The sequence below is a fragment of the Hordeum vulgare genome, chromosome 3H (assembly GCF_904849725.1).
Source record: "Hordeum vulgare subsp. vulgare chromosome 3H, MorexV3_pseudomolecules_assembly, whole genome shotgun sequence".
Classification (NCBI taxonomy): Eukaryota; Viridiplantae; Streptophyta; class Magnoliopsida; order Poales; family Poaceae; genus Hordeum; species Hordeum vulgare.
Genome location: NC_058520.1, coordinates 89,748,490 through 89,775,469, shown reverse-complemented (window position 1 = coordinate 89,775,469; position 26,980 = coordinate 89,748,490). Strand labels below are relative to the sequence as shown.

The 26,980-nt window shown below is 45.4% G+C and overlaps 2 protein-coding genes and 1 pseudogene across 3 annotated transcripts; all 3 read left to right on the top strand.

Annotated features, from left to right (window-relative positions):
- The first annotated feature begins 1,624 nt into the window (after positions 1-1,624).
- Positions 1,625-2,882, top strand: LOC123441533 (annotated as a pseudogene).
- A 13,422-nt stretch (positions 2,883-16,304) lies between these two features.
- LOC123439595 lies at positions 16,305-16,711 on the top strand. The gene is made up of 2 exons (XM_045116288.1): positions 16,305-16,394; positions 16,502-16,711. The coding sequence occupies exons 1-2, from the start codon at positions 16,305-16,307 to the stop codon at positions 16,709-16,711; spliced, it is 300 nt and encodes a 99-aa protein (XP_044972223.1).
- Positions 16,712-18,149: 1,438 nt separating this feature from the next.
- LOC123443096 (subtilisin-like protease SBT3.9) lies at positions 18,150-26,763 on the top strand. Of its 2 annotated transcripts, XM_045119351.1 has the most exons (12): positions 18,150-18,245; positions 18,336-19,517; positions 19,646-23,328; positions 23,420-23,511; positions 23,606-23,703; positions 23,787-23,951; positions 24,053-24,672; positions 25,131-25,198; positions 25,292-25,549; positions 25,637-25,754; positions 25,871-26,042; positions 26,122-26,763. In XM_045119351.1, the coding sequence occupies exons 3-12, from the start codon at positions 23,059-23,061 to the stop codon at positions 26,658-26,660; spliced, it is 2,400 nt and encodes a 799-aa protein (XP_044975286.1). In that variant the 5' UTR covers positions 18,150-18,245; positions 18,336-19,517; positions 19,646-23,058; the 3' UTR covers positions 26,661-26,763. The 2 variants fall into 2 exon arrangements, with proteins under 2 accessions (XP_044975286.1, XP_044975285.1); XM_045119350.1 differs by having other exon boundaries at positions 18,336-23,328.
- The last annotated feature ends 217 nt before the right edge of the window (positions 26,764-26,980 follow it).

Here is a 26,980-nt window from a genome sequence, read left to right as displayed (position 1 = left end):
GGGACAAAAGGTGGAGGGCAACCAGCCCAAAGTGGGATGGTGCGCCTCCCACATAGGGGCCCAAGGCGCAGGAGGTGGGGAGGGGGCAAACCCTAGGCCCTGGTGGGCCTAAGGCCCACCTAGGGGTGCGCCAACCCCTCTCCCTGCCCTGGCCGCCGCACCTCCCATCTGGGGGGGGGCTGTCACACCACCTAGGGTGGGAACCCTAGGGGTGGCACACCCCCTCCCCTCAGTCTATATATAGAGAAGGTTTTGGGGCTGTTTTGCACACAGTTTTCCATCTCCCTCGGCGCAGCCGTGCTTCCCTCCTTCCTCCTCTCCCACGGTGCTTGGCGAAGCCCTGCCGGGAGACCTCGTCTCTCCATAGACACCACGCCGTCGTGCTGCCAGAGATCTTCCCCAACCTCTCCCTCCTCCTTGCTGGATCAAGGTGTGGGAGACGTCACCGGGCTGCACGTGTGTTGAACGCGGAGGTGCCGTGGTTCAGCACTAGATCGGAATCACATCGCGATCTGAATCGCCGCGAGTACGACTCCATCAACCGCGTTCTAGCAACGCTTCCGCTTAGCGATCTTCAAAGGTATGAAGATGCACTCACCCCTCTCTCATTGCTGGTCTCTCCATAGGAAGATCTGAATATGGCGTAGGAAAATTTTGAATTTATGCTACGTTACCCAACAGTGGCATCCGAGCCAGGTTTTCAATACGTAGATTCTATGCATGAGTAGAACACAAAAGGTTGTGGGCGATGATTTGTCAATTGCTTGCCACTACTAGTCTTATTCTTTTCCGGTGGTATTGTGGGATGAAGCGGCCCGGACCGACCTTACACGTACGCTTACGTGAGACAGGTTCCACCGACAGACATGCACACCGTGCAAAAAGGTGGCTAGCGGGTGTCTGTCTCTCCCACTCTAGTCGGATTGGATTTGATGAAAAAGTTCCTTATGAAGGGTAAGAGCATCTCTAGTGGAACGTGTATATGGAGGTGGATGGTAAATATACACGTTGCAAACAGAAAAACGCTTCCCAGTGGAACGTGTATACGGGCGTGGAAGTTATACACGTCCATCAACGAGGCTACTCCTCGTGGAAATAAACACGAGCCAGCAACGCTCGTGCATGGAAACGAGCTGCTCCAGCCATCCTCCCACCCTGCTCCTGCCATCCTCCCGCCTCCGTCCAGAGGCCATCGAAGCTCGCCGGCGACCACTCCCCTCTGGTAAGCTCTCTCCCTCCTTCTATCTTCCATTCCCGTCGGTAGAGAGGAGGCGCGGGACGTCGGGCGGCCGCCGCACCGCTGGCCAGATCTGGCGGCGGCGGCGCGCGCCATGGAGAGGGGAGGGCGGGGAGAGAGGGGTGGGGGTAGGGCGGTGGCGCTGCGTGCGGGGGGCTGCGTGCGGGGGGCGGCGTGCGGGCGGCGGCGGCGGCGCTGCGTGCACGCACTGCGTTCTGCATCGTTCTGCATCGTGCGGGCGCTGCGTTCTGCATCGTTCTGCGTTCTGGGTGCGGGCGGCGAGATGCATCTTGTTGATTAATGGCACTATCAGTTAATTCAGCATCGTTCTGCATCTTTTTGATTCAGCATCGTTCTGCATCTTGTTGATTCAGCATCGATGCAACTATGGACCATGATAACAATCAGTGGCAGCCATACAAACTACAGAAAAATGGCACTATCAGTCAGTTAATTCAGGTGTCTAAAATTTGATGTCTAAAATTGCTGTCAATTTTGTCTATTGCTTGCAGATGAATGATGACCAAACCTTCTTGGACATCATTGATTTTGGTTACATAGAAACACAACTAGAAAGTCCAATTAGAGAGCAACCAACCCCATCAACTCAGCATCAAGCAACACCAATAACAGAGAAAGCAAAATCCAACAAAGGAAAAAATTGGTCTAGTGAGGAGGACAAGATTTTGATAGCAGCATGGGGAAATACAAGTTTGGATAGTGTCGAGACAGATCAAAACAGAGATGCTAATGCAATCAATTGCCGTTACACATTGATTAACAAAGAGACCACTAGATTTTGTGGTTGCCTTCAGCAAATTTTAAATAGGGAAGAAAGAGGAAGGACTATAGAAGAAAAGGTATGTGTCTATCTTGTACTTCTATATGTGTTGTGCAATATTCTATATGTGATGTGCAGATTTTCACAATACATTTGTATGTGCAGACAAACGATGCACACATTATGTTCAAGGAAATGGATCTTAAAAAGAAGAAGCCTTTCACATTGATGCATTGCTATGTCGAGCTTTCGAAGTATCCAAAGTGGCAGACAAAAGAACTTGAAACTTCTCGTAAGAAACAAAAGAAGACCGTTGGTGCAAGTCCGGGCACATCCACCAATGATCTAGCTGATGCATCCTCGGTACGCACTGATGCTACCTTAATACACAGGGATGCTCTTGAACATGAGCAAAGACCTAATGGTGTGAAGAAGGACAAATTGCGGAAAGGTAAAGCTGATGACAGTGCTTGCAAGTTGTCATTAGAAACTGTGTGGGCGGCAAAGCAAGAGAAGGATGACATCAAAGAGGCGGCAAAAAATGCTCGCTATGCACAGCAATTTGAATTGTGAAGAGAGGAGATTGCACTAAAAAAGAAGGAGGATGCACGAAACGAGAGGGAGGATGCACGGAGACAGTTTGAATTAGATGAGAGGGTCATGCTCATAGACACTAGTGGTATGACTGATATGCAAAAGCAGTTCTACCAAGCTAAGCAGAATGAGATCCTTGCTCGTCGCCTAGAGTAATAACTATTTGATGCTTTATCCTAGTTGTTGTAAGAACTATTTGATGCTTTATCCTAGTTGTTGTAAGAACTATTTGATGCTTTATCCTAGTTGTAAGAACTATTTGATGCTTTATCCTAGTTGTTGTAAGAACTATTTGATGCTTTATCCTATTTTATTAATAGCACTGCATTACAAAGACATTTGGAAATATAGCCGTTGGAATATACACGTCCTGATTTCCACATCCTGTATACACGTTCCACTGAAAAACTGAGAGGTGTAAAATTTAGCAAGGTGTATATGGACGTGTATATAAAGATATACACGTCCAAATTTACACGTTCCACTAGAGATGCTCTAAATAGCTTTGGCATATCATCGTTGTGGCTGTCACGTAGGTAAGAAGGCTTTCTTGCTAGAAACCCAAATCAGCCACGTAAAACTTGCAACAACAATTAGAGGACGTCTAACTTGTTTTTGCAGGGTTTGACATGTGATGTGATATTGCCAAAGTTGTGATGTTACATGTGTGATGTATGAGATGATCATGTTATTGTAATAGGATTCACGACTTGCATGTCGATGAGTATGACACCTGGCAGGAGCCATAGAAGTTGTCTTAATTTATTGTATGAGATGCAACGCCATGTGTTTACTACTTTTACTTCATTGCTAACGGTTAGCTATAGTTGTAGTGGTAGTAGTAGTTGGCGTGACGACTTCACAGAGACACGATGATGGAGATCATGGTGTCACGCCGGTGACAATGATGATCATGTGATGCCCGAAGATGGAGATCGAAAGAGGAAAGATGATAATGGCCATATCATGTCACTAAATGATTGCATGTGATGTTTATCATGTTTTTCATCTTATTGCTTAGAATGACGGTAGCATAATAAGATGATACCTCTTTAAAAAATCGAGAATGTATTCCCCTGAGTGTGCACCATTGCGAAGGATCGTTGTCTCGAAGCACCACATGATGATCAGGTGTGATAGATTCTAACGTTCGCATACAACGGGTGTAAGCCAGATTTACACACGCGAAACACTTAGGTTGACTCGACGAGCTTAGCATGTACAGACAAGACCTCGAATACAAGAGACCCAAAGGTCGAACATGAGTCGTATGGTTGAATACGATCAGCATGAAGTTGCTCACCATGACGACTAGTCTGTCTCACGTTATGATCGGACACAGGTTAGTCAACATGGATCATGTATCACTTAGATGACTAGAGGGATGTCGATTTAAGTGGGAGTTCATACTTAATTTGATTAAATGAACTTAATTGTCATGAACTTAGTCTAAAAGTTGTCTTTATAAATATTGTAGATGGCCAACGTCAACCTCAATTTCAACGCATTCCTAGAGAAAAACAAACAGAAAGATGATGGTAGCAACTATGCAGACTGGGTCCGCAACTTGAAGCTCATCCTCGAAGCAGCTAAAAAGGCTTATGTCCTTGATGCGCCGCTAGGTGACCCTCCTGCTCCTGCAGCAGGCCAGGACATTCTGAACGCCTGGCAAACGCGGAGTGATGACTACTCTCTGGTTAGGTGTGGCATGCTATACAGTTTGAAAACAGGGCTCCAAAGGCGTTTTGAGCAACACGGTGCATATGAGATGTACCAAGAGATGAAACTAGTTTTTCAAGCTCATGCCTGTGTCGAGAGATATGAAGTCTCCGACAAGTTCTTTAGTTGTAAGATGGAGGAGAACAGTTCTGTCAGTGAGCACATACTCAAAATGTCTGGGTTACACGGTCGTCTGACTTCACTTCGAGTCGAACTTCCGGATGACACTATAATTGACAGAATCCTCTAGCCTCTCCCACCAAGCTACAAAGGTTTTATGCTGAACTACAACATGCAAGGGATGGAGAAGACCATTCCCAAGTTGTACTCGATGCTCAAGTCTACAGAAGTAGAAATCAAGAAAGAACATCAAGTGTTGATGGTCAATAAGACCACCAGTTTCAAGAAGGGCAAGGGTAAGAAGAACTTCAAGAAAGACGGCAAAGCCGTTGCCGCGCCCGGTAAGCCAGATACCGGGAAGAAGAAAAAGAATGGACCCAAGCCTGAGACTGGGTGCTTCTATTGCAAGGGAAAAGGTCACTGGAAGCGGAACTGCCCCAAGTACTTAGCGGACAAGAAGGCCGGCAACGTTAAAGGTATATATGATATACATGTTATTGATGTGTACCTTACCAGCGCTCGTAGTAGCTCCTGGGTATTTGATACCGGTGTTGTTGCTCACATTTGCAACTCAAAGCAGGAACTGCGGAATAAGCGGAGACTGGCCAAGGACGAGGTGACGATGCGTGTCGGGAATGGCTCCAAGGTCGATGTGATCGCCGTCGGCACGCTACCTCTACATCTACCATCGGGATTAGTTTTAAACCTTAATAATTGTTGTTTAGTACCAGCTTTGAGCATGAATATTCTATCAGGGTCTTGCTTAATGCGAGACGGCTACTCATTTAAGTCAGAGAATAATGGTTGTTCTATTTATATGAGTGATATGTTTTATGGTCATGCTCCGCTGGTGAATGGTTTATTCTTGATGAATCTCGATCGTGATGTTACACATATTCATAGTGTGAGTACCAAAAGATGTAAAGTTGATAATGATAGTCCCACATACTTGTGGCACTGCCGCCTTGGTCATATCGGTGTTAAGCGCATGAAGAAGCTCCATATTGATGGACTATTAGAGTCTCTTGACTTTGGATCATTTGACACATGCGAACCATGCCTCATGGGCAAGATCACTAAGACTCCATTCTCAGGAATAATGGAGAGAGCAACCGACTTATTGGAAACAATACATACGGATGTGTGTGGTCCAATGAACGTTGAAGCTCGCGGTGGCTACCGTTATGTTCTCACTCTCAACGATGATTTGAGTAGGTATGGGTATATCTATTTGATGAAGCACAAATCTGAGACGTTTGAAAAGTTCAAGGAATTTCAGAGTGAGGTTGAGAATCAACGTGACAGAAAAATTAAGTGTCTACGATCTGATCGTGGAGGAGAATATTTGAGTCACGAGTTTGGCACACACCTAAGGAAGTGTGGAATCGTTTCACAACTGACGCCGCCTGGCACACCGCAACGCGACGGAGTGTCTGAACATCGTAATCGCACTTTATTAGATATGGTATGATCTACGATCTCTCTTACTGACTTACCGCTATCATTTTGGGGATACGCATTAGAAACTACAGCATTCACTTTAAATAGGGCACCGTCTAAATCCGTTGAGACGACACCGTATGAACTATGGTTTGGCAAGAAACCTAAGTTGTCGTTTCTTAAAGTTTGGGGCTGTGATGCTTATGTGAAGAAACTTCAACCAGAGAAGCTCGAACCCAAAGCGGAGAAATGTGTATTCATAGGATACCCTAAGGAAACTATTGGGTATACCTTCTATCTTAGATCCGAAGGTACAACCTTTGTTGCCAAGAACGAATCCTTTCTATAGAAAGAGTTTCTTTCGAAAGAAGTAAGTGGGAGAAAGTAGAACTTGATGAGGTAATTACACCCCCTCTCGAACCGGAAAGTAGCACAGCGCGGGAAATTGTTCATGTGGCGCCTAGGCCAACTGAAGAGGAAGTTAATGATGACGATCATGAAGCTTCGGATCAAGTTTCTACTGAACCGCGAAGGTCCACAAGGGTACGCTCCGCACCAGAGTGGTACGGCAACCCTGTGATGGAAATCATGTTGTTAGACAACGGTGAACCTTCGAACTATGAAGAAGCAATGGCGGGCCCGGATTCCAACAAATGGCTTGAGGCTATGAAATCCGAGATAGGATCCATGTATGAGAACAAAGTATGGACTTTGGTGGACTTGCCCGATGATCGGCAAGCCATAGAAAATAAATGGATCTTCAGGAAGAAGACTGATGCAAACGGAAATGTGACCGTTTATAAAGCTCGACTTGTCGCAAAGGGTTTTCTACAAATTCAAGGAGTTGACTACGAGGAGACTTTATCTCCCGTAGCGAAGCTGAAGTCAGTCCGAATCATGTTAGCAATTGCCGGTTTTCATGATTATGAAATTTGGCAAATGGACGTCAAAACAATGTTCCTTAACGGGAATCTTAAGGAAGAGTTGTATATGATGCCACCAGAAGGTTTTGTCGACCGTAAGGGTGCTAACAAAGTGTGCAAGCTCCAGCACTCCATCTATGGGCTGGTGCAAGCATCTCGGAGTTGGAACATTCGCTTTAATGAGGTGATTAAAGCGTTTGGGTTCATACAGGTTTATGGAGAAGCCTGTCTGTACAAGAAAGTGAGTAGGAGCTCTGTAGCTTTCCTCATACTGTATGTGGATGACATATTATTGATGGGGAATAACATAGAGTTGTTGGAGAGCATAAAGGCCTATTTGAACAAGAGTTTTTCAATGAAGGACCTTGGAGAAGCTGCATACATATTAGGCATCAAGATCTATAGAGATAGATCAAGACGCCTCATAGGTCTTTCGCAAAGTACATACCTTGACAAGATATTGAAGAAGTTCAATATGGAAAACTCAAAGAAGGAGTTCTTGCTAGTTTTGCAAGGTATGAGATTGAGTAAGACTCAGTCACCGACCACGGCAGCAGACAGAGAGAAGATGGAGTATTGTCCCCTACGCTTCAGTCGTAGGCTCTCTAATGTATGCCATGTTGTGTACCAGACCTGATATAAACCTTGCCATAAGTTTGGTAGGGAGGTACCAAAGTGATCCCGGTATGGAACACTGGACAGCGGTCAAGAATATCCTGAAGTACCTGAAGAGGACTAAGGAGATGTTTGTCGTTTATGGAGGTGATGAAGAGCTCGTCGTAATGGGTTACGGCGATGCTAGCTTCGACACAGATCCAGATGACTCTAAGTCATAGACCGGATACGTGTATGTTTTGAATGGTGGGGCAGTGAGCTGGTGCAGCAGCAAGCAAGAAGTTGTGGCAGCATCTACATGTGAAGCGGAGTACATAGCTGCTTCAGAAGCGGCTCATGAAGGAATTTGGATGAAGGAGCTCATCAACGACCTTGGAGTGGTCCCAAGCGCGTCGGGTCCGATGACACTCTTCTGTGATAACACTGGGGCCATTGCCATAGCCAACGAGCCCAGGTTTCACCGGAAGACCAAGCACAACAAACGCCACTACAACTCCATCCAGGACCATGTCCAGAGTGGAGTAATAGATATTTGTAAAGTGCACACGGATCTGAATATTGCACACCCGTTGACTAAACCTCTTCCTCGAGCAAAACATGATCAACACCATAATGCTATGGGTGTTCGATACATCACAATGTAACTAGATTATTGACTCTAGTGCAAGTAGGAGACTGTTGGAAATATGCCCTAGAGGCAATAATAAAATGGTTATTATCATATTTCGTTGTTCATGATAATCGTCTATTTTTCATGCTATAACTGTATTAACAGGAAACAGTAATACATGTGTGAATAAACAGATCACGATGTGTCCCTAGCAAGCCTCTAGTTGGCTAGCTCGTTAATCAATAGATGGACATTAGATGTCATTGATAACGGGATCACATCTGGGAGAATGATGTGATGGACAAGACCCAATCCTAAGCATAGCACTAGATCGTATTGTTCGTATGCTAAAGCTTTTCTAGTGTCAAGTGTCTTTTCCTTCGACCGTGAGATTGTGCAACTCCCGGATACCATATGAGTGCTTTGGGTGTATCAAACGTCACAACGTAACTGGGTGACTATAAACATGCACTACGGGTACCTCCGAAAGTGTCTGTTGGGTTGGTACGAATCGAGATCGGGATTTGTCACTCCGTGTCACGGAGAGGTATCTCTGGGCCCACTCGGTAGAACATCATCATGAGCTCAATGTGACTAAGGAGTTAGTCACAGGATGACATGCTACGGAACGAGTAAAGAGACTTACCGGTAACGAGATTGAACAAGGTATAGGTATACCGACGATCGAATCTCGGGCAAGTTCTATACCGACAAACAAAGGGAATTGTATACGGGATTGATTGAATCCTTGACATCGTGGCTCATCTGATGAGATCATAGTGGAACATGTGGGAGCCATCATGGGTATCTAGATCCCGCTGATGGTTATTGGCCGGAGAGTGTCTCGGTCATGTCTGCATGCCTCCCGAACCCGTAGGGTCTACACACTTAAGGTTCGATGATGCTAGGGTTACAGGGAAATGTTATACGAGTTTAACGAAAGTTGTTCGGAGTCCCGGATGAGATACCGGACGTCACGAGGAGCTCCGGAATGGTCCAGAGGTAAATATTGATATATAGGATGGATGGGTTTGGACACCGGAAATGTTTCAAGCATCACCCGTAGCGTACCGGGACCACCGGGACCACCTGAAATGTTTCCGGGGGTCCACCGGGATGGGCCACCAGCCCCAAGAGGCAGCGTGGGCCAAAAGGTGGAGGGCAACCAGCCCAAAGTGGGCTGGTGCGCCTCACACATAGGGGCCCAAGGCGCGGGAGGTGGGGAGGGGGCAAACCCTAGGTGATGGTGGGCCTAAGGCCCACCTAGGGGTGCGCCACCCCCTCTCCCTGCCCTGGCCGCCGCAACTCCCATCTGGGGGGGATGCCGCACCACCTAGGGTGGGAACCCTAGGGGTGGCACACCCCCCCTCCCCTCCTCCTATATATAGAGAGGGTTTTGGGGCTGTTTTGCACACAGTTTTCCATCTCCCTCGGCGCAGCCCTGCTTCCCTCCTTCCTCCTCTCCCACGGTGCTTGGCGAAGCCCTGCCGGGAGACTTCGTCTCTCCATTGACACCACGCCATCATGCTGCCAGAGATCTTCCCAACCTCTCCCTCCTCCTTGCTGGATCAAGGTGCGGGAGACGTCACGTGTGTTGAACGCGGAGGTGCCGTGGTTCGGCACTAGATCGGAATCACACCGCGATCTGAATCGCCGCGAGTACGACTCCATCAACCGCGTTCTAGCAACGCTTCCGCTTAGCGATCTTCAAAGGTATGAAGATGCACTCACCCCTCTCTCGTTGCTGGTCTCTCCATAGGAAGATCTGAATATGGCGTAGGAAAATTTTGAATTTATGCTACGTTACCCAACACTAGTGCCGTGTTCGAGAGCCTCCGGGGGCTGAGTGGCCCAAGTGTGGTGCTGGTGGGCAAATGAACGAATCTCGGTGTGGATCAGCCCCCCCCCTACGAAGTAACCTATCCTCTATATATAGTGGCGACCCGGGTCCTCTTCCCTTATCGTTTCGGCGGGAAGGGATCCCACAATGGCCAATTTTGAAGGGGGACACGGGAACATGCTCCCCCTGCCCAAAGGTGGTCTTCGCCTGCAAAGTGACTGTCAGCACAGCAGGGTCGGGTCCAGGGATGATGTCCGTCCTACTGGCGGGCGGCGACGACTTCCTTACACCAGAAGGGAAACCTTTGGAAGATGCCTTGGAAACCCTAGTACGTCATTCCCCCCTCTGCACTAAAGGGGAAACTGCTCCACCATGTTGTCTGCTGCTCGCATGTCCTTCCTACACGTCATCCTTGACTCCCGAGGCCGGGTTTTGCCTCGGTATCTTCGCCGCTCCGGAGGCGCCCTGATGAGGCCCCCTACGGGTCTTGATGCTGCTCCTTCTCGCGAGGCTCAGGCCCTCGCGAGGGCCTTACCATGCGTGATGCCGTGCCTGGTTGGTTTTTGGTCGATGAAGTGGGCCAGCCCTGGGCCATAGTCAGGCAGGTCTGGGTACCCCCATTTCCAGAACGCCGACACCATCATTTCTACATGTTTTGTTGTGTCTCAAAGTTGACTTTTTTACAAGTCATCTATTGTATATGTTGATGCTTTTATTTTTTAGATGTATTAGTGATACTCATATATTTGCCTCTATGTAATGAATGGAATGGAAATATATATGATTGATTCTAAATCTGATACGGCCTCTTGTGAACTTTTATTCCCTTTGTTGATCTCCTTCATCTGGTCGTTGGGACAAAGGTGGCAATGGTGGCGAAAGCAACATCTTCCCCACCTTGGAGCTCCAAATGAGGATTAGATTTTGAATGGGGTGCATTGGATGCGACAGGAAGAGATGTCACACATTCACTATTAACTAGGAGTGTTGGTGGTGTGGCAGCTTAGGATGCTCTACAGACTAGATGTAGTTACCCTCGTTTCTTATACATTTTTGTTTTCACTCAGGCACATTATAACATTGATTTCTTGTATCATGTAAATTGTATGATCAAATTATGGATCTTAATGTTTGCATCATTTTTAGCACTTTTTGTTGTTGTTTCTCTTGCAGGTTTTAAATGATTTAATACAACAAAGATCTTAATTTTTATTACTTTTCGTATTTTTGTCGTGATACATCATTTAGGATGGGATGGGAATAAAATGACATTTATCCTCTAATGGCCTAATGGTGAAGGAGATATCCCGCTGGGACTGGGTAGGAAGGAATGGGTGCTTGGTTGTTGTGGAAAGGGTAAACAGGGAGAATGACATCGATATTTAGCGTGAGTAAACTGGATACATGACATGTTCTTTGTGGGAGCTATCATGAATGTCTCTAGCATATCAATATTTTGTCCCGTGGCAAGGCCCGACATTCAACTAGTGTTAAGTAAGTTGGCTTTCTGACTTGTTGCCTGTCCGCAACAATAAATTGCCAGAAAAAAACTCAGCATAATAGGCACAAGTTTCACGATAAAAAAAGATATTGCGCAAAGTAAGTTTCGTTGGGAAAGGTATCGCTACCATAGAAGGGAAAAGATGTTAGCGATGAAAATGAAATGAAATAATAGAAAAAACCAGCTCGCTTTCAAGAACAAAATTGTAATCATATATGATAGGGAAAAACATAACTATGTCATTGAAGAGTTGTTACAAATAAATGTTTGACGGTACACGCATGCAAGTATTGAAGAATAAAACTATGCATATTTGAAGGATGACAACAACAAAAAAGTTAGGAAAAGAATTGTAGCGATTGTGCATGGAAGGGAAAGCTACATAGAAGAGCAGGAGAAAACGGAACTGAGATGACACAATAATATCGCAAGGAGGAAGGATGAACAAGACAAAAGAAGACGAGAAAACAAAACTGAAATAATATAAGAACAGCGTAAGGACAAAGGAAGAAGCAGATGATCAAGAAACAATGGAACGAGAAAACGGAACTGAAATAACATAACAACGATGCAGACAAGAAGGAAAAGGAAGATGAACAGTGGTAGTAAGTTGTGGAACATGGTTGGTAATAAAACGGGGGTGTAGGATACAAACAGGTAACCAAGCATATTTGTACAAAATAAACACGTATAGTGTTTCTTAATCACAGGGGTAACAACTTCCATCCAGTTTTCAACCAACCTGTCTTCAAACATGTGCACAGATAACGGCATAGATGGACGGTAGAAGGAGTTTCGGTAGGTGCATGTGCCCACACTTGCGTGTACCTGCGAATTTTTGGACATACAAATTTAGGACAGTAAAACTGCACCTAATTCCAGCCCTCTCAGGAACTGGACATTCTTGGTTGTTAGTTTTGTCGATTGGTCGTTTCTGGCCGTCGGATCTATTGTCCTAAGGGGTTGCTGCTTTGGAGGAAAAAACTGAGTTCTCTGACACGTTGGACCGCTTCAAACAACCCATTCATCTAACCTAATACAGACAGCCCAAGCACCGGGAGCTCCTAGTCGGCGCGTTAAGCGTCGGTTAGGAGAACCAGTGCCCACACGCCCTTCATAATGGGCCGGCCCAGTCTCAGGGCGGATTTGTTTATAAAAAAGCAAAAATGAAAAAAAACTGAACATAAAAGGTTCATAACAGCGAAAAGTGCTTCACAAATTTTCAAACAAAAACTTCGCGAATTTGAAAATATTCACTGTGATATGAAAAGAAGTACACAAATTTTTAAAAGTTCCTAGATTTCTAAAATTAGTTCATGCATCTGAAAAAAGTTTTTAAAAAGTTCGTTGAACTGAGAAAAAATTTCACAAAGATTAAAAAAGTTCATAATTTTTTTAAAAAGTTCATCCATTTCAAAAAAAAAGTTCATCGCATTTTAAGAAAGTTTATCATAATTTAAAAAAAGTTCATTAAATTTTTATAAAAAATTCATAAAATTCTGTAACAGGTTCATTGGTTTGGAAAAATATTTGTTCGGTTGAAAAAAAGTTCATAAATAAATAGCTGTGTTTTTTTCGAAAAAATTAAAATTAAAATGTACTAGTAATAAAAAGTGTAAAGAAAAAAAAACAAAGAAAAACCAGTCCTAAAAAATCTAAATGAAAAAACCCTTATAGGAAGCTTCCGGAACTTTCACAAAACCGAAAACCCCCCACCCCTCTCCCTCCAGATGGACCGGCCCATGACCGAATGCTGCAGGCGCCGGTTAATAAAAATGCACTTTAACAGACGCCTGCAGCGCCAAATAAGATTTGCCCCAAGCACCGTCTGTGCTTTCGTTTGCCAAAACAGAAACAAAAAATGTTCGGTCGAGAGAAGGAATCGGGGCGGTCGATACAAAGGATGCAGGCATACGCTCAATCCCAATCCCAATCCAGTCACCACCAATGGCGATGCGCCGCCGCTGCCGCCGCAGAGAGAGAAAGAGAGAGCCGCTGCCTGACATGGAGTGGCAAGTGTTGCCCCGGTGCTCCTAGGCGGTGGAAGTGAGCCTCCACCGAACGTGCTCCTGGCCAAGGCAACAACAACTCCGGTTGATACGATCCTAGCTACAGGTTGTGAGGCCGTGAGGGTTGACGCAACTGTTAATGGCTATGACAGCAGTGTGTGTCTCTGCTGGACTGTAAAATTGAACCTAAATCAGCTCTCTCACGCCCTCAGCATTTTTGGTCGTCGGATTTTGCGTTTAGATCGTTTGTGGCCGTTAAATTGATGTGCTATTTCGTTTTTTTGTTAGATGGACCACATGTTCTTACAGCGTGTTTGTTTGGAGGGAGTTGGAGATGACCAATGTTTGGCTATTTGGGGGGAATGGGAGTGGGAGTTTGACCTGCGGAGTTTGTTGGAGGATTAGCTTAAGGAATTAGGCCCTCTTTCTTTAAAAAGTCCTAGGATTTTTTTTAGTCTCAACTAAAAAGTTTCTAGTCCCTACCTGTTTTTTTTCCAAGGACTAAACATGGACTAAAGGTCATTAAATGACATGCAAAAAGACCATGTTAACTCTAGTAATATACTAGAAGTTATTAAATGACATGCTATAAGTAGGGACACTGTTGGAAAAAGTGTCAAAAAAGTCTCAAAAAGTCCCTCCCATATGGATTTCTTCCTTTAGTCCCAAATACCTCGTTTTAGTCCCTAAAAGTCCATCCTGTTTCTTTTACATGGAACTAAAGGGGACTTTTTTTAGCCCCTACACCAAAAAGTCCCTCGAAAGAAACACCCCCTTAGACTATTAGTCCCATTCCCATGTTTGGTGTGTCTGGGAAGTACCAATGGGAATTCGGCAAGAAGCTATTTATCCATAATTTCTCAGTCACCACCTCTGCAGCTTCCCCTTGTTCGTCGCTTCCTCCAACAATCTTTGTGCAATGGCAATACTCATGAGCTGTCGTTGCAAATCCGTATCTGCCGCCAGCATTGGGCACAGGTGATGCAGGTCCTTGACCTGTGGAGTGACTTCCGTTGAGGCGTACGAGGCTAACTGATTTCTCTCCGATTGACCTTTTACTTGCGAGCGGGTGCTTTCGTCGAGGATTTTGATTAACGTAGAAAGCTAGCTCACCTAGATTTTATTTTTATATACTATACTTGCAAAGCTAGCTACCTATGGGCAGCAGCTGTACCATTCAACGCTACTTTTGTAGAGGCCCGATTCAATTGCGTGGACGCACGCGAGGTACGAACTGCCAACGGCGACAGAGAAGAAAGCAAACGCGTTTTTTCTCCAATTCCCAATCCCCAGTCGAATTACCTGCTCACCCCAGGGAATAGATCCGCGGGACTAGACCTCCTTAATTCCCCATCCCCTGCCCTGCTAAACTCCCAGTCCCACAAAACAAATAATGGACTGTAAGGCCTTCCGTAATGCATTGTCTCTTAACGCGGTATCCTAGGTAGTATACGATCGTTAGATACAACCATCCTAATGTATTGTATGTTAAGTGTCGTATCTTAGTAAGCATGTATTTAATGATTTTGACCTCATACTAATATATGATTGGTCTAACAAGTTATTTTGTCTATGATACCGTGCAAGAGCCGTATCCTAAATAAGATACAACAACCTCCTCTTTCCTCAATAAATATAGTGTCACGTCAGCATTTTGTCTATGATATTGTGCCAAGATACTATCATTACGAAAGGCCTAAGTCTCATATCGCTCGAACTCCCATTCCCTGCCTCCAACTCCCCTCAACCAAACACGCTGGTATATGGGAATTAAATTCCTTTGATTGGTTTAGGGACATGGGAGTTGAGATGGGAAAAGGAAGAGGTATTAAGAGGTTCAACTCCCTTCAATCTCTTCTCTGGGAGGACCAGGTAATTAAGCGTGGGAGTGGGAATTGATGTAAAATAAAAAAATATTCGCTCACATCCTGTTGTTTAACGGCTCATGAACTACTCTTTTTTTATCCATACTCCCGAACCGTCAGTATTTCTCAGTTTTTTATCCATACTCCCGAACCGTCAATAATTCTCAGTCCTGTACGCATATGCATGACCATAAACCAAACGAAGGAAAATAACTTATAGAATTCCCACGGCTAATTACTACCACACACTAAACATGGGATTGGAACTAATAATCTATTTCTCAAGTCTAATTTCTTCACAAACTTCCCCTCGTAACTCCCATGCCCAATCCCTCAAGCTGCCAAACACGCTGTTAGGGCAGCTACTCCGGTCATACCTGGCCAAACGGGACGGCACGACACGGCTCGCACCGGCACGTTTACTAATCGAACCATGTCATGCCAGTCCGTGGATTGCGCCTTCAGGCCCAAGCACGACCTGTTTATTAAATGGTCCGGCATGTTGGTTCGATTAGCATGCTGGGCCCCATATTTTAAGCTTTATGGACATATTCCGTCGCTGGCGTTTTTGCAAAACAACCCCTCTATTTCTTCGAAATCAACCCGCAGTCCTATAATAAGTGGAGAAAACGTTTCATCGTCTGGGTCGTGGCGTCCTTCCTCGCTCCTCCACCTCCCCCGCCAGCCGGAGCCCCACCGTCAGGAGTCGCCGGATCCCGCGCCTCTCGCGCCCAGCCGAGCTTCCGAGCTCGCCGTCCTGCCGTGCCGCCATCGGTCGGATTCCTTCGGCAGATCGACCGCCCCGAGCTCGCCTCCCGTGGAGCCCCGTCGGCCCCATCGCGAGCTGGATCTCGCCGGGTCTGGGTCGAAGGACCCCATCCGCGCCTCCTCAGCCGGTCCTGCCCGCCTCGTTGTCGGCCACCGGAGCCGCGTCGGACGCCGACGCTTCTCCGCTCGTCGCGCATCGCCGTGGCTCCCGTCGTCCTCCACACCTCACTTTCCTCAGCAGAGCAAGCAACCAAGGAAACAAAGAGACAGAGAGAGGGAGCAATGGCGTCCATCATCGTGCAGGTGTCCGCCCTGCTCCTCAACCTCATCGCCTTCGGCCTCGCTGTCGCCGCCGAGCAGCGCCGCAGCAAGGTAAGCCCTGCACCTACACCTGCACGCCCCAGAAGCTCACTCGCTCGCCTGATCTCTCGACCGCCCTGGCCCCGCTGATTAATCAGTTGACGCAAAATGGTGCGCAGGCCACGGTGACGCCGGATCTGGCCAAGGAGTACGACTATTGCGTCTACAACTCCGACGTCGCCACCGGCTACGGCATCGGCGCGCTCCTCCTGCTCACCGCCGCGCAGGTCGTCGTCATGCTCGCCAGCCGGTGCTTCTGCTGCGGACGCGGGCTCAAGCCCGGGGGCTCCCGCGCCTGCGCCCTCATGCTCTTCCTCTTCTCATGGTAAACTATTTGCTATGCTTACGTTATGTGCCTTGTTACCATGAAGCATCATTTCCTCTTCTCTGCTCCTCGGGCCAGGTTGCTTCTCCACTTCTGACATTGTCGTGGCCATTAGTTCAGTTTTTTGCTTTTACAGAACGTTTGAAATTGATTAGATCTAAGAACCCTGTGGTCTGAATTTACCCGTGGCGCTCAACCCTTACTTTAGACCTCACTCACTCACTTCAGATCTGAAGTGAGGTCGAGGTTCGGGTTCAGATTTCTCTATGTGTGTGTGTGATTCTGCTGCTGGTTCGTTTAATGTTGGGTTGCCTATCAATTTCAAGCTAAGAAATATGTGGCGTGGTGTCTTCTGAACTAGGTGCCCGCTGCGGCCTAATTTGGTTAGCCTGGAAGGATGACAAGATCAAAATTTACCTTGCTCGGTAGTACTGTATTTGCCAAAACATTATTACCACTCAATAAAATTGATAATTATTACTAAAAAAGTAATCCAGTTTTTATGTAAGCATTACATTATATTTTAAAACTTTAAAAGAAACTCCTTCCGTCCAAAAATAGATGTCTTACATTTAACATTATAATTGATATTTATTAAAATTAATGCCGCATAATGATAAAACAAGTAGGTTTTGCATTTTTTTCTAGCCCGGTGCGACGCACGGGCATTTGAACTAGTATTATGTATATATATAAAAAATCTAAAAAAAATATATATATATAATAAACGGCCCGTGCCGTGCTGACCCGCGTGTCCAGCCTCCAGGCCCAGGCATGGCCCGAGGCGTGCTGCGTGCCTGACATGGGCCCGTTTAAGTCGTGTCATGCCTAGCCCATGACGGGCCGAGCCGGCCGGCTCACGGGCCGGCCTGTTTGGCCAGCCATAACTCCGGTGGCAGATTTAGAGCAATCTTGTTGATTGGGCCAACCAGCCGAATGAAGCCCACTAAGAGAGCGATCGATCGTAGCAATCCGCTCGCAGGACAGTAGGAACAAGCTACGAGAGAGAGGGTACCATGCCACCGCCGCCGCCGCCGGGACCGCATACATCGTTTCCACTCATGCCTAGTCCCCATCCCTCCCGATCCGTCTCCTCCTCCGACCTAGGGTCAATGCTTGTGCCGCTACCTTTGAAGGGGCAGTACTGCACTCGCAACCCCAAGAGAGCCAGCGGCGGCAGACGCCCCTCTGGCAGGCGACGACAACGGCGTGGTGAAGAACTTGGCGGCGGTATAGGCGAGGAGGAGCCGGGAGGAGTGTGGGTGGTGGTCTGACAGGTCGGCGCTACGACTAACAATATTGCCGGCTTGATTTCTGAAGGAATGAAGGTATGCTGACAGATACAGGATAATAGTGCTCTATATTTCTTGGTTTGAAAAGTTGTTAGGAGAATTTTTTGATTTTGAAACCTAAACCCGCACCTCAATATTTTCGAAGAGTAGGTTCTTCTTGTTGGAATGAACCTGGTACAAATTGCGCTTGGCATTGGGAGTACTTCTGATGAGTTGGTTTCTGAACTCAACTTGATGTCACTGGAGGTATGATTTATCAGTTAATCTATGACTATGAATGTTTCTGTATGTTCTTAGCAAAGATATCATAACATTTTGTAAACTACTGCCTTCTAGATGGAAGACCATGAAATAAGCACATGTGGTTGCAGTTAGCGCGGGAAATGATTACGCCGTCGGAAACATAATTTCTGATGCTTCTAAAAAGTAGGCAGGGAAGGCATGGTTAGAATTGAAAAAGGGAGAAGCACGGTAAAAAGATTAGAGGTTGTCGGAAGAATGGAGGTTGTACGTGGTTACCTCTCACCTTTCTTTGTGACTAATCATGCAAATATGTCTGCGGAGTTCACTGACTAACTTATCATGCCAAATATGTTTGTGGAGTTCACTGATTGTAACATAGTGCAGAGATCTCCATCACGTCTCCCTAAGCCACTATATCAGAAGATGCACACACATCACTATGCTGGATAATTTTAAGAGTTTGTCTTTTGTAGATCCTGTTGGTTGACAAGATAATTTCTTATCCAAGGGACCTTTTATGGGCATGTTTTAATGCTGTAAAAGAAGATTTTCCATTTTTATTAATGGCTGATGCTGTCGAAGAAGCTACATTGGCTACTTTGACGAGAAACAAGCTATCTGGGATGATCAAAGTGGCGGCAATTAAGTATCCTTCTTTCTGTGAACGAAACCCCCTATTTGTGGAAGACATTGCAATTATAACAGGAGGTACATAACTGGGTAACGAAATTAACCGATGCAACTCCAGTCATAAACATCTCTTATTGGTTTTCAGGTATAGCGTGCCCTCAGGTTAACCTTACAACAACCTATCTTCCTTACCACATATGCTCTCCAGCCGTTTCCAATTTCAATCTTTCAACCATGGGGAACTGAAATTAGGTACAATCCAATCAAGGCTGCACAGCTTACCCCAATCTGATTTTTTCTCCACAAGCGACGAGTCATGGGAAAATCTAGAATAAAATTTGGTCCCACGTATGAGGAGTACCAATGACAGTTTATTTGTAGCAAATAAGCAGGCCACCTCCACCGGTTCACACTACAGAAAATGTGGTCATCCTCTTCCTCGACACCTACTGTGGACCATCATATCCCAATATCTGTCCTTTGATTCTTTTCTTCATCATTTACATGGGCAGTAACATTCCGATTGTCACTTGAAAAAGAGCAGCACAAGGTTTGATGTGCGTACTTTCATTGCAGGTCCATCTGAGATAATAGACACGCATGCTCACAACCTTTCAAGCCACGTGTTGTTAGCCTCTTCTTTCTGTTAGCTCCCGTTCCATCTCACTTCTTAGTCATTAGCTTTCTTTTGCTCAAAGTTGTCTATGTCCTGATTCGATGTAACATGCCAATTCATCCCTCTTGGTGATTTACATATTTTACTACCTTTACAGATTCTAGCACCTTCTGATGATTTTAGCATCCAAGAGTACGTGTGAGAATTGGAATGTCTGTGCAGCAGTATTTGCCGTCTTGCTGGTTTGGACCCTCAAACTATTTGTGAAATAGATGAAGATTTAAGAGGCTCATGTAGTTGGATTATGCTATGTTCATGTTATTTGACTCGCACTTCTACCCACTCACTACTCGATAGCCAAGTGATTATGTATTACTTTAATCCACTGCTATTCCGCGGGCTGTTTAATACTCCCTCGGTCCCAAAATATAAGATCATTCTTGACACTATGATAATGTAATAAATGGTATTACATTTTGGAATGGAGGGAGTACATGGTAAACAAAGATATAATTTTTAATAATATCTTAAGTATGTGCGAAATACCCTCTCCAAATAATATAGGAACCGGTGTCTTGCCTGCAAGTGCAAGTTTATTTAATTGTACTCGTATTGAGCTTTTCCGTTGAACTTTTTACATCAACAGGAAAAAAGACGTTGTGGGCAATACTGTGTGCCGCAAAGAAAAATAATATTGGATGCTCATATAAGTGATGTATTACATCAAGATGATATATATCCAATTTTCCATATTCTACATGAGATAGCTTTTGTATGTTCTACGGATGCTGCCTTGTTTCGTGCAGGCTTATTGTGTGCTACACTGGTCCAACAAGTAGTGTATTGGTTCCATATCAGCATAGCTTCCCAATTCATATATGGACTTCAACATATCAGGAAATAAGTGACCTTTTCCAAATGCAGTTGAGGGGACTTCTAAATGTTACTTTTCGAAAAGAGAGAAGGAGGATTATTGATATATGCACTGGACCATGGAATGATTCATGTCATTCATGAATCAATACTAGGCTCTATATTATCCAAGATATTAGTACTTAGATGTGTTCTTTTCTCATGAATGTCTTGCCCATCCTAATAGAGACCAATAAACAAAGTACGTAGCTATTACCAGAATATGTTTCCATTTTAATCCTCATATTTGATCTTATCTGTAAACTCAGATTCTTATGATTGTAGTCTACGGTCTAATATTTCGAGCACTACTATACTTTATACCTTCTCAAGCGTACTATGATTTTTCTTTTGAGCTTATGTTACTTTGCAAATAGAACCATTAGCTTATAATCTGCTATAATATACCCTATATTCAATGTTTAATGCTGCAAAGTATTTATACAAATTTCTTTCATTTTATTTAACCAATGAATTGGTGCAGCAACCACCATATTTTTGTGGCTCTTTCAGAACAGTAGACAATGTCATAAAATATGTGATTCCATAATGACGCACAATTTATTATTCCTTAGTTACCTAGGCTCAGCCCATGTACTTTATGCTAGAGTTGATGTATAGCCTGTGAACTGATGTTGTATAACTCATTTTCACCAGGTTTGCAGATATTGACTGAGGTTAGTGTTTCTATGCAATGTATACTATTCGGTTGATGTATAATATGTCAGATATCACTTCACTAATGCCTAGTATTGTTTCTTCGGCAATATTATTTTGTATGAGTAGTGCAATACTTTTAAACTATTTACACCACCGATATTTTAACAAAAAAACTATATCTATTTTTCATACTTTATTTATGCACAAATATATGAAAATCCTATTATTACATCACAAAAATAGATGGGCGCGGTGTGCCATCAATGATTTAGTTGTTTTCATACAATCCTCGAGTTCTGGTAGCTTTTTGGGTCAGATTTTTCTGTAAATTGAATTATCTGTGTAAATTAGACCATTTCTATCATTTTTATATAAATTGCAGGAACCCCTGCCCTCTCGAAGAGGTTCTTCAGAAGAAGAAAAGAAAGCTATTTGAGAAACGAACTTGCAAAACCAATATTTACGCGTGAAATGCTTCAATGGGTCAATCTGTTGTTTCTAAATTGCTTTCACATTTATCAAATGGCGGGCGATAGGGTGATAGGCGTCGGCGGACTGGCCCAAATTTGGGCCGGTCGGCCCACAACCATCCCATTGGGTGCATGTATAACTGTTCGATGTAGCTGCTCTTTCGTCAACTCACGCCCTACGACAGATTATGCATCTAGTCGCTCGGTTTCACATCTGGCCAAATGCACGCGCTTGCCGGTCGCCATCGTTGCCGACTGTCCTCGTTGCTGGTTATCGCCCTCGCCGTCGGTCGTCGCCTGCATTATCATGGACTTCACGTATGCAACAGCTACAACATGCAGTTGCAGCTCCGATGGCGATGGCCGCAGCTTGAGAATGTGCTCGCCGTTGTCCACGTCTAATGTGGTAGCTCGTCTGGTGCACCTCATGGTTGCAACATCTCACTCGTCCGGTTCCAGAAAATTCAAGCATCGGTTCCGACAAAAAAATGTCTCGCCGCTAGCTATTATAGTTTGCTGCATTGCCGGTTGCAACTCGCCATGATGCCGGTTGTAGCAAAAAACAGGACGTCGCTATAACATGTAGCAAAATACAATGCCGGTTGAAGCTGGATGGGACACTGGTTGTAGCAATTTATGACATCGGTTGTAGCAAAAAACAGGACGTCGCTATGCGATGTAGCCAATTACAATGCCCGTTGAAGTTGGATGGGACACCGGTTGTAGCAATTTATGACATCGGTTGTAGCATGTAGCAAAATATCATGACGACGAGGCGCTGCCGGAGCAGCGCCTCCGTCGTCACAGACCGTGGTCACCGCGCTCGCTGTCCATGATCACAACTCTCTTGGGCACCGGTTGCAGCTCCCTCCATCGAGGTTCCAACTCCCGTCGCCGCCGGTTGCAACGTACTCCGTTATCGACGTCATAGTTCGCCATTGCCGGTGACTAGCGAGAAGCTGGGTGGACGCGGGCCATGGCCTGTCGCCTCGAGGTAGAGGCCATGACAACCGCGGAGGAGCTTGAGTTCGCCATGGAAATGAAAGATGAGTGTGAAAAAGAGAAATAAAAGGGGATGAGGAAAAAAATGAGTCGCTAGGGTCGTAGGGAAAAGATAAGTGGGGAATGAAAGGCATATGGACCTACGCGAGATGCCTTGTGGTTAGTTGGATTAAAATTGATCCCACCACCAGGACGCAGCCGGCGAAACTTTCGGCCGGCGTGAAACATTTCCCTTATCAAATTTACTAAAGTTTTTTTAGAAGACGCACCAAAGCGCTGGTGTCATGACATGGACGTGGCCTGGATGCCCGATGAGCACGCTGCTTCCTATCCGGACCATGGTCTAGTCTTTCTTCCTCGCGTACGTGCCACCTAACATTGACAATGCATACATATCCTTGTTGAACGGTTCTTGCACCCCCACCGATTGAACGAAGCTTGTTGTCTGGAAGTCGACCTCGTGTCATTAAGGCTATATCAGAAACTTGAATACTGCTTCTATACTCGGTCTGTTTCAAGTTGTTTAATGGCGGTAGACAAGACATGGTCGTTTGGTCCAATTTTTTTCCTCGATCACGTGTTTCACCTAGAAAAACGCAATGTTCTTTTGAACTGTTCTTTCTTCTTGCACCCCATGGATAGCATCTGGCTCCTATGCTATATATACATACGCGCGACAGGAGAGAAGAACATAACACTCGTCTCGAGATCAGACATGGATTCGAGGATAGCTTTCTCTTGTTGTGCTCTGCTACTGGTCACACTATTGCCTCTTTCGGCGAATGCGTCGAGCAAAGTAAGATATATGATTCCTCCTCGTTCGCAAGACTTTATCTTCGGCTTGTTTTGAAATTGTTTTTTGACCTCTTTTCACATGTTAATTTCAGCTCTACATAGTGTACATGGGGGAAAAGAAACATGACGATCCATCTGCCGTTACCGCGTCGCACCACGACATACTAACCTCCGTACTTGGGAGGTACTCTACTAGCCAGCTAGTAATCCATCGTAGTACTGCATATTAGTACCATGCATCAGAACTGATTGCTAACATTATGCCTTGTCTGCAACAGCAAGGATGAATCCTTGAAGTCGATGGTTTACAGTTACAAGCACGGATTCTCTGGGTTTGCTGCAATACTCACCAAAACCCAAGCAGGGACTTTGGCAAGTAAGTGATAGGAATTTGCTGTCTTAATATGCTGTTGGCACGGGTGAAAGAGAACTAATTCACATGGGATGTTGCAAATGTAGAGTTTCCTGAAGTTATAAGTGTGAAACCTAACACTTACCACAAGGCGCACACAACTCGGAGCTGGGACTTCCTTGGCCTTGGACATAACAAATCACCACAGCAAACTGACCTCCTCCGAACAGCGAATTATGGTGAAGATATCATCGTGGGGGTGATAGATTCAGGTTTGTAATCAGAATTCTTAGATTAAATCCAGAATTTGTGGAAACCCAAGCCAAGCATTAGAAATGGACATCGGTTGACTCCGTGCATGCTTTTGTTGCAGGCATATGGCCTGAATCACGAAGCTTTGACGACAACGGATACGGCCCTGTGCCGGCACGGTGGAAAGGCATATGCCAGACTGGAACGGCATTCAATGCAACAAGTTGCAATAGAAAGATCATCGGCGCACGGTGGTACTCTAAGGGAATTGAAGCCACGAACCTTAAGGGTGAGTACATGTCGCCTCGGGATTTTAACAGCCATGGCACTCATGTTGCCTCGACGATTGCCGGAGGAGAAGTGCAGGCTGTGAGCTATGGCGGCCTAGCCACCGGCATGGCACGTGGTGGAGCGCCACGTGCACGGCTAGCAATTTACAAGGTGTTATGGGGCCCGAAGACGGCAAGCAGTGACGCGAACATCCTGGCGGCCATCGACGATGCCATACACGATGGTGTGGATGTCCTGTCGCTCTCACTTGGAGGGGGTGCAGGTTACGAGTTCCCTGGGACACTGCATGCTGTCTTGAGAGGGATCTCAGTTGTCTTTGCTGCCGGGAACGATGGCCCGGTGCCACAAACGGTGACAAATGTTATGCCATGGGTGACCACAGTGGCTGCTAGCACCATGGACCGGGCCTTCCCAACCATAATATCTCTCGGAAACAAAGAAAAGCTTGTGGTACGTATAAGTGATTGATATGCGAGTACTTGCTTGTTCTCATTTTCTTTAAAAATATTGAAGCATAGGAAAATGCATCACCAAATACGTTCACTTTCAAGGGATAGAACCATCATCGCATATGCCCACGTACACTGTGTTAAAAAAACATCATTGCATATTCTAGCTACAGATTAAATAAGAAACTGTTTTATAGTTGAAATAGCACACAGTTAGACTGACCAATTGTATATCGGTATAGGTTTTACATAAACTCAATATAATGATATGTCAGGTGTTGAACTAGCATGCGCAGAAACAAAATCGCATATTTTTTTAGAAATCATCTTGACTCGGCTCAAATGGATGCAAAATAATGATTTTCTACCGACTTTGTCATCGTTTAGCTTTCCTTAACGTACTCTTTAATTCTCTTCGGGAAAACAACCTCTCTGATTTGTCTTCGATCTTAAACACAGGGACAATCTCTTTATTACAACTCAACTCTGAACACCGACGGCTTTAAGGAGCTTGTTCATGCGCAAAGGTAGCGACAAAACGCAGTCAATCGACACGTTAGATTGTTATTATTTCCATAGTTTGTTGGGCCATGCTCATTCAGCTTAAATCTTTTGTGCAGCTGCACTGCGGAGTGGTTGGAATCAAGCAACGTGACCGGCAAGATCGTCCTGTGCTACGCACCGAGGCTAGCGCCGAGTGTGCTGCCTCGGGTTGAGCTCCCCCTCACCATCAACCGTACCGTGGGTGCCGGAGCCAAGGGCCTCATCTTCGCGCAGTACACCACGAACCTCCTTCCCAAGTGCAAGGGTGGCATGCCCTGTGTTGTAGTAGACTACGAAACCGCACAGAGAATCGAGTCATACTTGACGATCACAGAGTAAGAACATGTCAGCGTTGCCTGAAACAGGGGGGATATGTTTTCTTTCTCCCGAAACTAATTTGTGCATGTCGTCCGTCATGATAGAAGTCCAATTGTGAAGGTGTCACATGCCATGACCGTTGTCGGAGATGGGGTTTTGTCGCCAAGGGTCGCTTCATTCTCGTCCAGAGGCCCGAGTCCCCTGTTCCCAGGCATACTCAAGGTACTTCAGATGTGAAATTCATATCTCACATAAAAGATAGTTATACTTGCGATGCTTTTAATTAGTTTCTATTGTCTCGGGAATTAAGACTTGTATCTCTTTGGATGCTTGGGCAGCCTGACATAGCTGCACCAGGTGTAGGCATCTTGGCAGCTGTGCGCGGTTCCTATGTGTTAAACGATGGTACATCCATGGCATGCCCACATGTCTCGGCAGTGACCGCGTTGCTTAAGTCGGTTCATCCTGACTGGTCACCTGCTATGATCAAGTCCGCAATCGTCACCACAGGTATGCATAGTGTGTATATGGAAAGTTCTTTTGGCTATTTTATGTTATACAACTAACTTGTTTTTGATAATGATTCCAGCGTCAGTGACCGATCATTTCGGTGTGCCAATCGAAGCAGAGTCCGTCCCAAGGAAGCTAGCTGATCCCTTCGACTTTGGTGGTGGCCACATAGATCCTGACAGAGCCGCTAACCCTGGCTTGGTTTACGACTTGGATGCAAGAGAGTACAACAAGTTTTTTAACTGTACCCTTGGATTGGTCCATGGTTGCGGGTCCTACCAGCTCAATCTCAATCTTCCGTCAATCGCTATTCCAGACCTCAAGGACCATGTCACAGTTCAACGCATTGTCACAAATGTGGGGGTGATTGGAACGACTTATCATGCAGTGCTTGAAGCTCCAGCGGGGGTAGTCATGTCCGTTGAACCATCTGTGATCACATTCGCCAAAGGAAGTAGCACAAGTATGACATTTAGAGTGTCGTTTACTACAAGGAGGAGAGTGCAAGGTGGGTTTACCTTTGGGAGCTTGACATGGTCAGATGGAAATACACATTCGGTTAGGATTCCCATCGCAGTAAGGGTTGTGATACAAGACTTTGTTGCAGATACATCTTAAATTCACCAAGTCGATAGTGTGTGATTGTTCATGCATTCATGTACTAGGCATCAAAAATCATTTTACAATGGTATGAAATAAACATGGTAGTCCTTCATCATTACTGAGATGTGTTGATCCTTTTACATGACTATATACTAGCAAAACATTGTATGGTGGCACGTGCTTCTGGAATTTTTAATAGGAAATATGTTCTTTCACGTCTCCCCTTGGATGACAGACTATTTCATCAATCCCTTGTGTCACGAGCAATTCTATCTATGAAGAAAAGCAATGACAACGAAATGAATCACAATATAGTTACACATGGACAATCACCA

What these genes read in the sequence shown, in the direction of transcription:
- LOC123439595 (XM_045116288.1), top strand. Translation starts at nt 16,305, where the DNA reads ATGGCGTCCATCATCGTGCAGGTGTCCGCCCTGCTCCTCAACCTCATC. An exon ending in CCGAGCAGCGCCGCAGCAAG is followed by an intron (nt 16,395 to 16,501) that starts GTAAGCCCTGCA and finishes AATGGTGCGCAG; the next exon opens with GCCACGGTGACGCCGGATCT.
- LOC123443096 (XM_045119351.1), top strand. Translation starts at nt 23,059, where the DNA reads ATGGCGGTAGACAAGACATGGTCGTTTGGTCCAATTTTTTTCCTCGAT. An exon ending in CTAACCTCCGTACTTGGGAG is followed by an intron (nt 23,512 to 23,605) that starts GTACTCTACTAG and finishes TGTCTGCAACAG; the next exon opens with CAAGGATGAATCCTTGAAGT. An exon ending in CGTGGGGGTGATAGATTCAG is followed by an intron (nt 23,952 to 24,052) that starts GTTTGTAATCAG and finishes CTTTTGTTGCAG; the next exon opens with GCATATGGCCTGAATCACGA.